The 17,046-nt window shown below is 40.7% G+C and overlaps 1 protein-coding gene across 3 annotated transcripts in view; it reads right to left on the bottom strand.

Moving 5' to 3' along the window:
• Positions 1-383: 383 nt before the first annotated feature.
• Positions 384-17,046, bottom strand: part of SSR1 (signal sequence receptor subunit 1) — a 37,165-nt gene continuing 20,502 nt past the window's right edge. For 2 of the 3 annotated variants that reach the window (XM_037842792.1, XM_037842793.1), the window contains 2 exons: positions 16,557-16,620; positions 384-1,235 (listed from right to left, as the gene is read on the bottom strand). In XM_037842792.1, the coding sequence (XP_037698720.1) occupies positions 1,211-1,235; positions 16,557-16,620 (89 nt within the window). In that variant the 3' untranslated portion in view covers positions 384-1,210. Of the gene's footprint in view, positions 1,236-15,158; positions 16,621-17,046 lie in introns of those variants that run through there. The other variant, XM_037842794.1, reaches the window with a different exon arrangement.

Here is a 17,046-nt window from a genome sequence, read left to right as displayed (position 1 = left end):
GCTCATAGACTACATTTGTTGATGCACAATATTTCTATGTGAAATATTCTACGCGAATGTGTGTATAACTTTACCATCTATCGATTTGGGTAATGATGATCCACTTTCACCTCCTCTCTGTTCCTCAAGCACAAGGTACCTTCACTCCTGCTACTTCCCAACTCTATAATGTCCTACTAGCCTTTACCTTCTTCTCTCTAAAATGCCACTCCATCCTTAAAGACTCAGATCCAAGATCAACTCCTCTTGAAATCTCTCTCATCTTTCCTCCCCATTCCCACCCCACCACCCTCAAATTTGTTCTTGCTGCAAATCTACAATATTGCTCTCTCATTTATCTCTGAATTCCCAGGGCCTGGCACTCAGCAAGAGATTCAGACTTGTTTGTAGACCTTTCAATTCAATTTATTTCATTTCAAGTCATGGCAGCACAAGAAAAGAGCCCGGGGGAGCCCATTTTGAGCACCAACACACAGAAACCCGGCCTCAGGAGAGTCCAGTGTGGAAGGAACCCACTCATTTCTAAGGCATGATAGCTTGTATTTCCAAGAAACATTATTCAGCTAGGGCAACAAAGCTCTGCGTCCACCTGAGTTCCCACTGATTGTTTCAGTTGCCCAACCCTTTTGGGGGGTCCCTCCCTGCCCAGCCCCCAAAGACACTCATCTTTGAACATTTCTCTAAGATGGAACTGGAAGCTGCTAAGATGAGTGTGGCAACCATCACGTTATAGCGGGTAGCTAGCTTACGTCGTACTGGGCCATTTGTCTCCTGACCCCAATCACAACCTATGTGATGGGAAAGAGCAAGAGGAGCTGAATGATCCTTACAGCCTGGGTCACACGGTCCAGCTAGTACTTTCTGGCAGGTACCCACAGCCACCATCCTACTGGCTGGCAGAGTAGACCTGATTTCCTGGGAAATCTCCACCCAGGAACAATGCACAACAGCAGTTATTCATAAGCCAGAAAGCCCTGGTTCCACAACCATTCCCAGCAGTGACTTTACAGAGTCATCTGCTGGGGGAGCCAGTTGAGGGGTATGGTGCTCATCTAAGTCTCACAAAGAGCCAAACGGTGCAGAAAAGATGGCTGAGCCCCCGGGGACCACGTGTCCAGGGTGTTTTCCTGTAGCAGCTTGGGCTGGAGGGCACAGCTCTTGCACCTGGAGACCAGAAGATGACAGAGCTGCAGGAGATCTCAAAACCACCTCAGTGTGTCTCCCTCCTCCTGTGTCTGAAAAAAACAAAGGGAGAGATTGTTCTCCTGAGAGGAGTCGGGATGTCCCTTAAATCAGGCCCCAACTGGGGTACTCAGAGGCAGCGGGGCTGAGGGCCCCTCTTCTTAAAAAGCACTCTCTATGCTACTCTTGATTCCACATATTTCCTACTATGAAAGACCCAGAGAATCTCCCCTCACCTCTGCCCTTCCTGCCAAGAAACAAATGGGTGGAAAAAAAATCTAGGTTTGGAGTTCAGTGTTTCTAAAATTGGCCCATTCTGTTTCCACAAAAGGACAAATGCTGTGCCTCTTTAAGGGATTTAGTCAGATGTCTGTGCTTTCAGCGAGAATCCGACATCAAAAGAAACCCATGAACAGCCATGCTGCATGCACAAAGCAAAGAAAAACCAAAGGCAAAGACTCAGCTAGAAAGATCTGGAAGTATTTGCGGTTTGTAACGGAATCAGCTTCCAAATATTCTCACTCATTCTCTCATTCAGGCAACTAATATCTATTAAGTGTTAATAAATACTTATTACATTAATATTATGTGTCAGGCCCTGGACTAGCAGCTGGGGCGACCCTGGTGAGCAAGAGATAGTCATTGCTCTCATGGAACCTGGTGTGAGTGGGCGAGAGAGGCACACACTCATGATTCTAGAGGGACGCACAACCCGAGGCGAGGGTGGGACGAAAGACACCTGACCTAATCTGTGGATGCTGGGGGTTGGAGGAGAAGGGGGTTGGTGCCATGAAAACTGAGGCTGTGAAAAGTCACCGAGGCCCCATCCTTACCAAGTCATCGACGTTAACATCACCAATAACATGGCAAGCCATGTGCCTCACGTGACGACATACTGAGAAGGGCACTCTATCACTTCTGAATGCAAACATGAGGAAATGGCACATGGACTCTACTTGGAGGACATCCTGCAAAACAATCAGCCTGTGCTCCTCAAAAATGCCCATGTCATGACAAACACCGAGGGACTGTTTTGGGTAAAAGGAGACGAAGACGTGACTACTAAATGCAGTGTGTGCTCCTGGATTGGTTCCTGGACCCAGAGGGAAAAAAGTAGCTAAAAAAAGGACATTTCGGAGACCACAAGTAAACTTTGACCATGGTCTGTGGATTAGAAAACTCTGTCTCAATCCTAAATCTCACGATGTTGACGGCTGTAATTTGGTTCTGTAGGAGAGTGTGTTTGTTCTTAGGAAATAAACACTGATGTGTTTAGGGGCAGAGGGACATGAGGTCTGCAATTTACTCTCAAATAACTCAGAAAAAAGAGCTCAAGTAGCTCAAAATATTAACAACTAAAGATCGGAGGGAGAGGTTATAGGGAATTTCTTTGTATTATTTTTGCAACTTTAAGTTTGAAATTATACCCAAATAAGAAGTTGCCCCCAAACTGGGCCCTCAAGCAGCTGGGGGCAGGGGTAGGGGTGTCGGGAAGTCCAACTAGGGTGCCAGGGCAGCCTGTGCCAAGGTACAAGGTCTATGCAGGGAACCAGTTTAGCTGGAGTTGAGAGTTGGGAGAGATCAGGTTTGAGAATCAGGCAGAGGCAAAAGGTAGAGAGATTTTGGTCTTTCTCCTGCAGGCTATGAAGAGAGCAATGGGCTCTGACTAGCCTTGACTCCCACAGCAGCAGCCTGTGGGTGACAGCTCTGCAGGGGCCTGGACTGGCATCCAGGAGACAGGGTCGAAAGCTGGTGCAGTACTTGCACCAGCAGCCACCGTGGCTACCTGGTGCAAGCTGGCACTTGTGGAGTGTTTTCTCACATGCCAGGAACTGAGCGAAGAGTGGGCCATGCATTCCAATGTGGTCGAGTGGCAGTACAGTGGTGTCAGGGGTGGAGGAGAGCTAGATTTAAGACATCGTGAAGAGGAAGGAGGATGGCACCAACTGGGATGGAAAATACCAAAGGGAGAGTGGCTTAGAGATGGAAACCCATCGATGTGCGGTTGCACATGTTGTGCTTGAGGTGTCTTTGGGACCCCTAGGTGAGGGAGTCCTATGGGTGTTGGCGTAGGCGGGTCTGGCACTCCAAGGAGAGGTCCTGGAGTTACAGCAGAGCGGATGTGCGTGACCCTGGAGGCAGGCTGCTGGGTCCAAATTCTGCCTCTCTCTCTTCTAAGTCAGTGATGTATGGGCAACGTGCTTTATCTTTCTATGCCTCAGTTTCCTCCCTATTAAATGGTGACAGAACCCATAATAGGGTAGGCTGCCCTGAGAATTAAATGAGTTAACATGGGTATAAGAGCTGGGATCAGAGGAAGTGATCAGCCATCCCACCACTACCCATGCCCCAGACATTGAACAGTATCGGGAGGAAATAGGAGGAAGGGGCAAGGGCCGGAGCCCCATTTCTAGATGAGGAAAAGGAGACTACTGAGATCCAGGGCACATGTTGTCCGGCCATAAGGGTGTGAGTAGTGCAAAGTGGCTCACTGTTTTCCAGCCACGTGGTGACCCCAGGTCTCCCCGGTAATGTTCTGCAGTAAAGCTGGGGGAGCACCTGTGGTACTTACTCAATGCAGATTCCTGGGCCACGCCCCAGAGCCACTGTCAGACTCTCGGAGTGGCACCCTGAACTCTGCCCTTTAAGCAAGCCCCCTCTATCTTGGGGCAACTCAGTTTGAGGAGGCTGCCTGAGAGCAAGAAATCAGCACTGAAGTAATGCATTTTGGAAGAAGAGGACTGATGGCAATTATTTTAATCTTTCATCTCAATCATTTTTGCCCCCATTAAGTTGTATAATTAAATAACCTGTGTAAGGCTTTAAATGTCCAGACAGTACCCATCATCTCAATAAAGGCAGTTTTTCCTTAGAGGGGAGGAAAAAAAAACTCTATAGGGATATTTTAGGGGAAAAAAAAGACTCATGTAGGTTGAAGTGGTTTTCATCTTTTATCTTAGCCTGGATAAATAATTTTTGACAAGGGAAGAAGTGATAGCTCTCTTCAGATATATAAAGGGCAGTCACAAGGGTGGGAAAATAGATTTTTTTTTTCCCCTAAGATCTGTAGAGCAGAACTAGGACAAAGACCAAAAGGATGGTGATTTGGGGTCAAGAAAAGAACTGTCTAATGAGCGGTCCAAGGATGGGATGGGCCGCCAGGTCAGGTGGAGTGTCCATGTAGGGGGTAATGAAATGAGTCCTGCATTGAACAAAGCTGGAGATTCTTTCCAAATTTAATATTATATGAAGTTCCCCTAAGGGGGGGGGGGTGAGGACCACCCCTTTTAAAAAAAAATTTCATATCTAAAAAAAAAATTGCTGCTGATGCTTTTTTAGTTGGCTGACAAATGATCACTGCTTATGTAGTAAGGAAAATAAACATTTCTAGTAGTGAAAATTAGGTGGCTGCTCGCTAGGGCCAGGCATTGGGGTCAACTTTTTTTAACCTGCAATATCTTAAAAATACAACAAAATGCTTGACACATGAGGGCTTTATACATAGTCATTGAATGAATAACTTGTTACTATTATCCCTATTTTATGGATAAGGAAACAGGCTGGGAAAACTTAGGCGACTTGTCCAAAGTTATCCATCTATTAAGAGAGTCTTGATTCAAACTAGGGCCAACTCCAGCAGCTATTAATCATTATGCTACACCGATGTCCAATGAGTACTTGATTCCCTTATCCAAAGTAAGTTTGCGTGAATACAGGCATACCTCTTTTTATTGCGCTTGTCAAACACTGCATTTTTTTACAAAATGAAGGATTGTGGTGACCCAGCATTGGCCAACTCCATTGGCACCATTTTTCCAACAGACAAGTGCTCACTTCTTGTCTGTCACATTTTAATTAAGGCATGTTCCTTGTTTTTTTAGACATGTTATTGCACACTTAATAGTCTACAGTATAGTGTAAACGTAACTTTTATCCATGTGACTTGCTTTATTGTGGTGGCCTGGGACTGAACCTGCAAAATCCTCGAGGTATGGCTGTACCTGGATGGATGTCATAGAGGCAATGGAGAAGAGTGGTTGGCTGTGATTTTCCTGAGACTACATTTTCTTTTGGAAGCCAAGATCAATCTAAAGAGCTCATTCTAAGTGTGGGTGGCTAGCTCTCCAAGTGACCCACAGGGGTATTTTCTTTCATTCTTTCTACCGACATAAACCATTACAAGAACTTAACAGTTGGCGATCATTTCACTGACATCTTGTGAAAGCAGTATTTTTCACCTTAATTTGATTTTAATTTTAATCTGGGGGTGGGTGGGAGGGGCGAAAGCGTGCATAGGCTGGCTGGATGGCTTTGGTTAGAGTAGGTAGTCTGCTTTAGAAGAGAACAACTCTGAACACATCCTTGTTTCCCCCCAACTTTCTGGCAACCCCAAGATGGGGGCAGCACGAATGGGTTGTTCAGTCCCTGCTGCACCACCCACGGGGCAGCAGAGGGCAGCAAAACGCACCGATGCAGACAGGTAACGAGGAGTCAGGATTTTGTATAACTGGAGAAATCTGGCAGAGGATACTCCTACAGATTTAACATTATGAATTTAGTAATAACTTAAAAATTTTTTTAATGACACAGCTAGTCTCCTGATTTGAAACACTACTTTGAAAGCAGCTTCTACAAATAATTTTCTTTGGTCCCTTTCCTCATGGCCAGTGGGCAGCCTGGGATAGCTTATTTAGGTGTTTCAGTTTGTAATAATTTGGTAAAGCTTATATTTAAGGAGAAAAGATTTAAAGTTAAAATTCAGGGACTCACTTTTCATTCTGAAGCTACACCTGTGATCTCCCTGTTGTTTTCCTTCCTTTTACAGGACTCAATTCTGCATGCACCACATGCTAGCAACCCCTGTGCATTTGGTTGCCAGTTTCTTTCGTTTCTGATTGTTTTGGTAAATGCTTCCTGGTCTGGCTGCAATTTACAACCAAGATGCAATTTCAACCCCTTTAACCCCTTTCATTTCTACAGAATCCTCAAGGCACTGCAGGCTGTCACATCATCTTGGAAGATACCCAACCTGAGATTTGTGTATATGTGAATCCAAAACATGAGTTTAGGCAACAATTTCACTCTGGATTCTTGAGGGGGCTGGAGATCAGAAAGCCCACAGGGAGCATAGCTGCGATATGAGGGAGGTGGCACAGCCGTGCCCTGCAGACAGCACAGCCCCAATCTCAGCTCTGCCACTTAAGAGCAGAGGGACTTTACTCCCTTTATCCAGTGTATGGATGGATGAGTACAAGAATGGGGACAAATACTGAATGAAAAATAGGGTGGGATGGGGGGGATGATTTGGGTGTTCTTTTTTACTTTTATTTCTTATTCTGATTCTTTCTGGTGTAAGGAAAGGGGTCAAAAATAGATTGGGGTGATGAAGGCATATACGATGGTACTGTGAACAGGTGACTGTACACCATAGATGACTGTATGGTATGTGAACATATCTCAATAAAACTGAATTGAATTTTTTTTTAAAAAAAGCAGAGTGACATTTTTTTTATCAAGTTATTTAACCTCTGCTTTGAGTTTCTTCATTTGCAAAATAGGGATGTACCTACTTCATTGTGTGGTTATAATTAAATAATTCATATTTATTAAACACCTACCATGCACCACATACTGCTTAAAGACTTGGTGATATGGTGACTTCAACCAGACAAGATCCTTGCTGCCACAAAGGTCACATTTTAAAGGGAGGGTGAGGTGGGGTGACAGGTAATGGAACAAGGTCATTTCAGATAGTGGTAAGGGGAGAGGAAGCATAGCTGGGTGGTGGGAAGCAGCACGCTTGGGTGGGTGCCTTAGATGAGGCAGGTGGGTGAGGGAAGGCTCCAGTAACAGCCAGGGAAAGATGTGGGGACTGACAACTGGCTAGAGGGACTTACTGCAGATGCTCTGATGTTGGAACAAGCATGGCAGCCTAGGGGATCAGGACAGGGGACAGGAGGGAAGCACAGGAAGGGGACGGCGGTGGGACAAAGGGCAAGAAGTACCAAGGTGGCTGTGTGGACGAGGACCCAAAGGCAAAGGGCATCTAAGGCACTGAGCACAGTGCCTGGCACAGACAACAGTAGATGGAGGTGGTTTCTCAACTGGGTTCCTTTAAAGGAAAAATATTTTTAATAAGCTAGCTTGATTTTTATTGAATATGTCAAGTAACAATACATCCAACTCTTAGAAATGGGCTCGTTTCCTTTTGGGGCTACAGAAAAACCATTCACAGTCCCAGTGGTTATTATGCAGGAGACTCAGCTAAACGTCACATTTGCATTTATTTCTTCTGTAACAAAAGTGACATAAGCACATTTAAACATTTCTGAAAAGGAAAAAAAAAACTCCACCATCCTAACACAAAAACTGCTTTAGCACTTTGGTATGTTCCCTTTGCGCCTTCGGATTGATCTGAAATTTATTTAATACTGAGCGTTTCAAACTTTGTAGGGAAGAAATTTAAGCGCTGGTTATCCCTGTCCTAATATTTTTTTTATTCTTCAAAGCGATTTTTCCCTTTTCTGTAGAAAAGACTGAATACATTGCATAGTTAGAAAGAATACATCTCCAAAGTTTGCAGCCTCTAATAAAAATTACTTGCTCTATAAGGATACAAGAACATAGTTCTACAGCTCCAGATAAAATCTTGAAGAGAAGGAAATCCTAAGCTACCACTGACTCACTGGGACACAGACTGAGGATGTTAAATCAAAGACCCAAGTCTGCTTGCCTAAAAATGTTTACACTGTTGCATTATGCACAGTTCATACACTTACCGGAAACCAAAACCCTCAGTGTTTGTGTGTGTTTGTGTGTGTGTCTGACCATTCTTTGAAAAGGAAACTGGGTGACAACCAAAGACATGTAGAACTTGTCCTAAATCATCTGTATTTTAAAAATTACATGGTGATTTGAAATGTCTAGAATTTATATTGTCCTAGTTTGCTAATGCTGCAGAATGCAAAACACCAGAGATGGATTGGCTTTTATAAAACGGGGATTTATTTCGCTACACAGTTACAGTCTTAAGGCCACAAAGCGTCCAAGGCAACACATCAGCAATCGGGTACCCTCACCGGAGGATGGCCAATGGCCTCCGGAAAACCTCTGTTAGCTAGGAAGGCAGCTGGCATCTGCTCCAAAGCTCCGGCCTCAAAACGGCTTTCTCCCAGGACGTTCCTCTCTAGCAAGCTTGCTCCTCTTCAAAACATCACTCCCAGCTGCACTCTCTTCCTCCCCCTGAGTCAGCTCATTTATGTAGCTCCACCGATCAAGGGCCCACCCTGAATGGGCGGGGCCACGCCTCCATGGGAACATCTCATCAGAATCATTGCCCACAGCTGGGTGGGGCACATTCCAAGCAAATCCAACCATCACCAAAACTTCTGCCCCACACAAGACTACAAAGATAATGGCATTTGGGGGACACAATACACTCAAACTGGCACATATATGTAGAAAATATTTGAAGTTCTTTACAACTCCAGGGGGAAATTAAGATCAAAATCATGGTTTTTGTTTTCCTTTCTTCTTTTTTTTTGTTAATATTCTAGATTCACTTTGTGCTTCTTATCTTCCTGACCTAGCAGTAACATTGCATCGGCACTTTAGGAAACATTTTATACTGCACATGAGTTCTTTCAAGATCAGCTTTAATTAAGGCATATGTAAATAAAAAGACTCATCTGACAGGACAGCAAATGTCCTAGTCCAGTTTAAGCGGAAGGATGGACTGATGGAAATAAGCAAGAAAGAAAACTGAAAAAAGTGTGATCTCAGATATTCACAGAGCAGGAACATATTTCAAAACTGCATAAGGACTCATGGATTCATTACTCCCACTTTCATCAAAAAGAGTCAGCTTCAAAAGACAGTCAAATAACATTCTCATAGTTACCAGATAAAAATCTTACACCGCAGAAGAAAGTTTTGCCATAAACGAATTTGATGAAAATACACTGCCTGAAATTATATTTACAGTTTGTAAGCTCTAGAATTAAAACAGCAAACTCAACTCTCTCTGCAGTGAATTGGGAAACAGAAAGAAATATTTTTGAACCAGAGGTTATTTTTGTCCACACTAGATTCAGCCCTGGATCACTGTTTCACTGAATGGATTCAAAGTTGTTATATTTTGAAGTGGAGAAGAGTGGAGAGAACCGGAATCTAGTTTTAGATATAGTAGAGCTAAAATTAGTAAGCATTTATTAAACCCTTATGAGCAAGATACTCTATGAGAAGTCACAATTTCAGTTTGGATAAATGGGGAAGTCATGTTACTGAACAGTAACAAGAAGTTAGATTGTGGAGGTTTATGGAGACTTAGAGAACATTCAAGTGAAAATGAATCACAGGCAGAATGGCACTAAGAATTTAGGTCTAAAACATTAAGACTGAGGTAATAAACACAGTTAACCGATGAAGCCATGAGAACCGCCAAGCTCTCTAAAGGCTCGTGCAGAGTGAGGTGCAGTGAGTTAAAGAATTTGAGTCAAGATAATCAAAAGAAAGGAGATAAGGGCAGGGCACAGCAGCTGTGGGCTGGGGGATTTTAGAGGTCAAATAGATTACTGCATATGCCAAAGCTCAGAATCAAGACTGAAGATCGTTCTGCAATAGGAAGCCATGAGGTCTTGAGAGAGCAAGCTTTTGGTGACAGAAGGTAAACCGAAGGAAATTTAGAAGATTGAAAGCTTCTGAAACACAAAACAAACAAACAAGAAAAACAAAACCAATAGCACAGGAGATATTTTGACAAAGAAAGAAAGAAAAGAAAAGTCAAATAGGAATGTAGCTAGAGAGGCAACAGCATCAAAAGATTCAAGACAGAAAGGTTTTGTATAGGTGGGCACAAAAGGAAAGAAGCCAGAGATGGGGAGGATGGTGCAAAGGAGGTGCACATCTGGAGACAAAAGCTTCTCAAGAATCTGGAAGGGATAGAACCTATGATAATGAATAAACGTTCAATCACAAAGACCAGCTCCAAGTTCCCTGTGGCCCACAGTCAGCACAGGAAGTTCTCACTGCAGAGAAGTGACCAAGGATGAATGTGTACAGGGGCATGACTTGAAACCAGATCTACTGGCCATCAGCCAGTAAGTGAAAAGCTACTGTTGTGACAATGGTCACAGAATCTTACTGATGGCTCTGAAATGAGAGTACTTCTAGGCAGGGGGCTTCCTTATAAACTGGAGATGTTTTTCAGTGGAATTCAACTGAGGAAAAAGTCAAAATAAAACCTCTTCAAACTGCCATTTATAGCTTTTTCTGCAGACTGAATGCTGAAGTACACTGTTTCATGAAGAGCAGAACACAGTCTGCTCTCTTATTTTTCACTTAACGGAGACCCATCAGATGTAGGGTCCAATAAAAAAATACATAATCGAAAGGATCAATGATTATGAACAGGATGAGATATTAAACACAAGACCTCAAAATACATACAACTCCAATCACAAACTGCTCAACAGAATTCAAGGGGACAAAATCCTATTCTCACACATACTCAGCAACAACTGCTTCAAATCTTCCAGTATGGAAGATGCAAAGGGGTCTTAGTCTTAGAACCACTGTTGACACTATTAAACATAGCTTCATTTTAGATTTTGATAGGATAAAAACAAAACACATCTCAGAATACAGAATACCACACAAACGCTAAACGTTGCATCTAGAACACAGGTAAATACATTTTGTACATTAATGTGAAGCGCTCCTTGTCCAAGTATTCATGTGACCTTATTCCAACAAAGCTGGACATAGCATTTGACCAAACTGGAAGAGTCAAGTGACCCTGGGCTCCCTCAGGCTGTTTCATCATTAATGCCAGGGTTACCTAGGGTAGTTATGGGGATTAAGCAAGTATGTGAGAGCAGAAGATGCTTGATGTACATCTGTTAAATCTGAACATTACTCTTGACTAAAATATTTCTCAAACTCCTTTTCTAAAATGCCTTTAAGACTCAAGCACTGATTTTGATGAATATGAAAAAGGTGAATGATCAGACTAGTAAGATTTCTTAAAAAAAGTTGACAATACAGAAATCAGTCTTCTTGGGGGGGAGAGGGAGGGTTGCAATGGGGGCTCATGGTTTGAAGCCGAAATTCTGAGACATGAGTTTCAAAAATATTTTGAACCACACCACCATCACTGGAAAACATGCAGCTTCTTCAAGGGGTCTGAAAAAGACAATTCTCAATTGGATATATAGGTTCTAACAGGTTTATAAAAACAAAAAACCAGAGACTTCCCTTGCCAGCCTTATTCCTCTGGTCAAATTTCATTACTAAATCCATAGTGCTATCTACATCACATGCCCATCTTATAACTTTTCTTCTTTAGTTGAAAAAGCATACTACCTGCTTGTATATTCAGAAGAATTTAACTACTTCACAGGGATGTCCAAAAAATACCATACACACATCCACTTCTTTGTTTCTCAAGATGGTGTTACAATATGGTGCTTTACAAAAACAGCGACCGCTTATGTAGTTTCCTGCATGCCTGACAAGGTTCTCGGCACTTTCCACACATGAACTCAGAACAACTCCACGAAGCAGTTACCAAAACTAAAGCACACCGAGGTTACCTAACCTGCCTCTAACTAAGAGGAGCTGGGATTTGAACCTGGGCAGTCTGACACCAGAGTCCATGCTATCTATAACTCAGTTCCCTTTTGTTTTCTTTTGCTAAGTAAACAACTGTATTTGAAAGGAAGAATCGCTTAATTACACTGTTTATCAAGGAAGGGATTCTAGGTAACAGACTCAGACAATATTTAGGGCTGACACTTGGATTCTCTCTCAATTTACAAAAGAACACACCAAGACTGACAATTAATTGCATCCTTAAGGTCACCATTACTTAGTTAGTGGCCAGGGCCCAAATTACAAAGACCCAGAGGTCTCCTAACCTCCCTGGCTAGCATGCCATCCATCCCACCTCTTTGTACAACCTCACAAAATGATGGGCTAGACTGGGCAGAATGCCAATGATGTTGGATAATCATCAGGAATATTTCTGAACCATACCAAATCACCTGGGATGATGGCCAATGAAAACTGACCCACATTTTCTTGTTCTTTCTTTAAACATTTATATAGGTTTCCATGTTACAATCATGTACTCTAAGTTGGGGATAAAAGACACCATGCAGAGCGCACAGGCTAGCAGAGGAAGTCAGGCATGTCAACAAGGTGAGGGAATGTCACAGGTACTGACAGAATTCTGCAGAAGGGACAGCAGGGAACAAAGAAAGCACCCAGTCATGTCAGCTTTGGCGGTGATTTATGGACTTTGTGTTTTTTAGACATACTGGATTTTCTTTTTAATGTCCCATTGTGCCTATTGGGGGAAAATCCGTACTTGAATAGAAAAAAGGACTAGACAGAAGACTTAACCTGTAACCCCAGTTTTACCAACATCTGGTTGGATAACCCATGAGCAGATACCTCAGGCTTTTTCATCTCTAACATGAAGATGTTTTAACCCTCTACAACTCAAAATCCAATCAATCAATTCCATCTATTTTGAAAAAAATGTGTTTAAAGACCATGATTCTGTTAATCAGGGGGACATTTTAAGAGGTCTGTGTCATTAAGTCATTAGTTGTGGAGAATGCAGTCATATAAAAAATGCTAAATTTCAAATAATTATATATACTACCACAAATAGTAACAAAAACTATAATAGCACAGAAAACTCTGAGGTGACTGGTATTTATATTTATATATAGTATATTTAGTATCATGGCTGAACTTTCTGGTAGCTGGATTCTGGAAAAGCTTAGTTTTATAAAATTTCCATCTTAAGCATGGTGCATGGGAAAGAACATGTGCATTTTAGAATAAGACAGCCCTGAATCCATATTTGATATGTACCTTTGAGTAAGATGTTTTTGCCATCTATAAAATGAGAACATCACCTTCCTTCACTGGGTCGCTGTAAGGTTAATGAGATAACAAATGGAAAAGGCCCATCAGAAAAGACAGCTGATAGTCAATGAATGAACTCCCTTCCAAATGCCATAAGAGAGTGGCTAAGAGCTGTATTGCCAAATAATTCTAAAATCCAAAATAGAAAAACCAACCCCAGAATTTCAGATGATATAACTAAGTACTGTGAAAGCCCAGGCTTTCGTGTAAATGACAAAGGGTGAAAACATCATACAAATACTAACCAATAAAGTTCACAGAGAAATCATTATTCAGGAGTTTGTAAGTCAGTTCTTAAGTTTTCTTCTTCCCTCCCAATAACCTGTCAGGATAATGTTCTTCCACTTCACAAGGAACAAAGGTCTTTTTTAAATGCTGGGTTGCTCTTCACTCACTGGAGATAGGTAATTCAAATAAAGTAGGATTTAATAAAATTAGAGCAAATTTACTGATTTTAGTTCCACAGATGTACATGATACCGTCCAAAATTGTGGCAAATTACTTCAAGTGTATCTGGAGGTGTTTTAAAATTTAAGATAACATGTAATTTTGGTACTAAAATGAAGACTGAAAAATCAAAGGTGGAGTCTTTCAAAATCTTGGAGATGATGTGTACTGTCACTGGAGTCCAAGGTTAAAAAATTACTTCCTTATTCAAATGTAGTAACCAAGTGAATTTTCCTCTACACTGGGGATATGGACATCATAGTACTGCTGGAGATTAATGCTGTATGAGCGCCTCGCATATTATAACATTTCTCTGCTGAACCTCCAAAATAACACAAGCCATTAAATGAAGGCTTCAATGTCAAATTATTACCACGTACTTCCCCCCAACAGAGCCAAAATACAATCCTAGGCTGACTTCTTGTGGACATATCTTTAAGGCAATGGCTCTGAAATATTTTATTTAATTTTTTTAAGGTCTAAATTTTCCTTTTCCTCATATCAAAAATGACTTTTCTTAGCATTACTTAAAATCATATCAAAATCAAGTCAATGAAGATTAAAAAAAAAATCAAGTCAATATTCCTTTCCTTCTGATTTCTACTTTACTCTGTTTCCTCAGAGCTTCCAAGGTCCCATTTCTCTTTCCTCCCTCCTCAGACAACACTTTAGAGAGCAGAAAACAGTCTTAAAAGTCACTTACTACAAGACCAGCAAATCAATGATGAAGCTATACAACCAAGATGGATCCATGCTTTATGAACACATTATTCTCACATGTCTCGTTGACAGTATGATACAAAAAAATCCTTAAATTCATTTTACAGATTATGAAAGCAAGCTGTTCAAAAGGCAAATTCTGAAACCATGGTTGGTATAGCAAATGAATATATCAAAACAAAGATTTCATCCAAATATTTACATTTTAAAAGACATTAAAAAAAATAGGCTACTTATTACATGTGCTTGAACAAACCATGTGTGGAACTGAATTCCATTCATTATGGAGTTAGTTTCTGCTATATATTTACTGATGCTATAGTTGACCCCCAGCATCTGAGGATTTAAGAGTTTTCAATTGTTCCCAATCTATGCTAAAAAAAAACATGACAACCAATAAATCACATGTTTCTGAGGCCTTAATGTCTCCTCAGAAGTAGAAGTCCAATACTGTGGAGCAAGAGGGCACACTCAGTGTGGCTCTGCCATTGCCTGTAATGACCGGGTATTCAATAAAGCTCTCTAGAGGCCATTTAAATTTAATAATTATACCTCATCACATTACTATGTTCTAGTAGTTTCACAAATTTGGATATTCACAAAATGTTTTGGAATATATTCCTAGAGAATATTGAGGAGTTCCTATACTATATTAAACAACAGACTATGCACAGTTTCTTAGAGCTCACAGAGCTTTTTTTAAAAACACAAAACAAAAACTACTGATTATACAGCCCAATTAAAAACTCAAACACTTCATATTACAAGTAAAGAAAATTTATACTCCAGCAATGCCAATATAGGTAATTTGACAGCTTAGCCCCTTCTTGCAAACTGATTAACAACTACAGTAAAACTTCTATTGTCAATGGCTCTGGCTCAGATGCTTAAATACTTAAACAGCTTGGAAAGATTATTCTTTTTTTTTTTTTTTTTTTTCCTCCTGTGGGCCTGGGTATGGGAGAGGATTACAATGAAGAGGAAGAGAATGAAGACAGGTACAATATTAAACAGCCACTAAAATTTCATTTACCATTAGTTTACATTATGCACTAGAACAGGGCTTAAAGATGGAGGAAGAGATTCTTACCTGTCTATGTAACTATTTAGCTTTACTCTTTATTCAGTTTGACAATAATGTCAAACTTTGATTTACTAGCTAGAGCAAGAGTAATTCTCTAAAAGGATTTTATGAAGTCCTATTTAGTTTTGGTTCTGAGAATCTTAAGTGCTTAAATTTTTGAAATTTTCCAAATTAATTAAAAGGGACCATGTCAACCCAAATCCTCAAAAGATTACATAAAAACAATTGACTAAAAAAATACCCAAACTCGTTTCTTTTACACATATATTAGAATTAGGTGGAACATATCTCTGCACCTATAATTTGACCTGCTAAGTCTGTAGACCAAGGCCATTTTTTTTTTTTTTAAAGCAAGGATGCTTCTATTAAAGAAAGAAATTCTCTTTGAAAAAAATCACTGAGTATATCTAAAATCATTCCAGGGCTAGCCCCTGGGAATAACTCAGTTGGCGCAAGTGTATTATTTTTACTTTTCATTTAAAAAGGGCTGGGGTGGGATTTTACGTATCAAAGTCAGCGAAATTTTCACATTTCACAATTTTGTTGTTAGAGAGGTCCCAAGATTCCTTGAACCCATCTGGGAAGTTTCCTGAATGTGCGCTTTATAGCAAAGAGCAGCAAAATATCAAAACAACGCTATTGCTAACAAGCTGCTACTCCTGCTTGTGCCTTTAGACTACTAGCTGTAAAACAGCAATGCAACAATAACAAGAGAATGCTAATCTGCGTTGTCAATGGGGATCTGAATTATTCTAAGAAAGAGCCAAATTGTTTCCTTTAAAACAGCCAAGGCAAGACACCCACTGGGAAAATATTCGTTGAATTTTGGGGGGAAAATATTTAAAAATGTCAATAAGGAAGAGACAATTACACTATATTTAGTATTCTAAAGGCACACTTCAGTTAGTTCAACAATGATTCTGGTAAAACCAGCTGCTCACATACATACACACGCACACACATAGATTTTAAGTTTGGTTTATAAAAAACCAAATTCGTTACTTCAGAAAAACGAATGCAGTGCATTTTCAGCAATATTATCGCCACAGACTCTGATTGCTCAGTCCACACATAAACAGGAGTTGCCTTCTATGGTGATATGGCTTCTCTGTGCTAATTCCCACCAGGCCGAAAAACAAAGGGCAGGTTAAGTAAAGACTGAATTGTTGCACAAAGGAACATTTACTCATCAGATCCCACTGATCTCTTCTGTGCCCGTTTCCGGGGCAACCTTCTTGGTGAAGCTTTATCTGGAAAAAAAGATAAAATTTTAAGCTTACCTAACTGTTATTAAGTATGCTGGATTCCAAAGACATTTAAAAAGTATTTTCTTTCAACTTTACCACTAAGTTAAAACAATCAATCAAACAGCAAGAATACCCTCTAATCATTAATGCTTCTTATCTAGTTATAGATTAAAAAACTAACTTTTAAAATAATCCTTCAAAAGGCAGCCCCCCCCACCCCCAAAGGCAACCTCAATTAAAAGGAAATATTTTTGCCATCAGGGTGGAAAAAGATGTGTAACGTTGAAGACACCATGCAAAAACTTGAATGCTACAATTTAACATGTTTATACATGCTTAAGTGAGCACCTTTAGAAATAGTTTAAAATGTATGAAATTTGCAGCTCAAAATATTTGTTGGTTACAAATTAAAGATTTAATATTTACAAA

Source organism: Choloepus didactylus, chromosome 7 (genome assembly GCF_015220235.1).
Source record: "Choloepus didactylus isolate mChoDid1 chromosome 7, mChoDid1.pri, whole genome shotgun sequence".
Classification (NCBI taxonomy): domain Eukaryota; kingdom Metazoa; phylum Chordata; class Mammalia; order Pilosa; family Megalonychidae; genus Choloepus; species Choloepus didactylus.
This window is presented reverse-complemented; position numbering and strand designations above follow the sequence as displayed.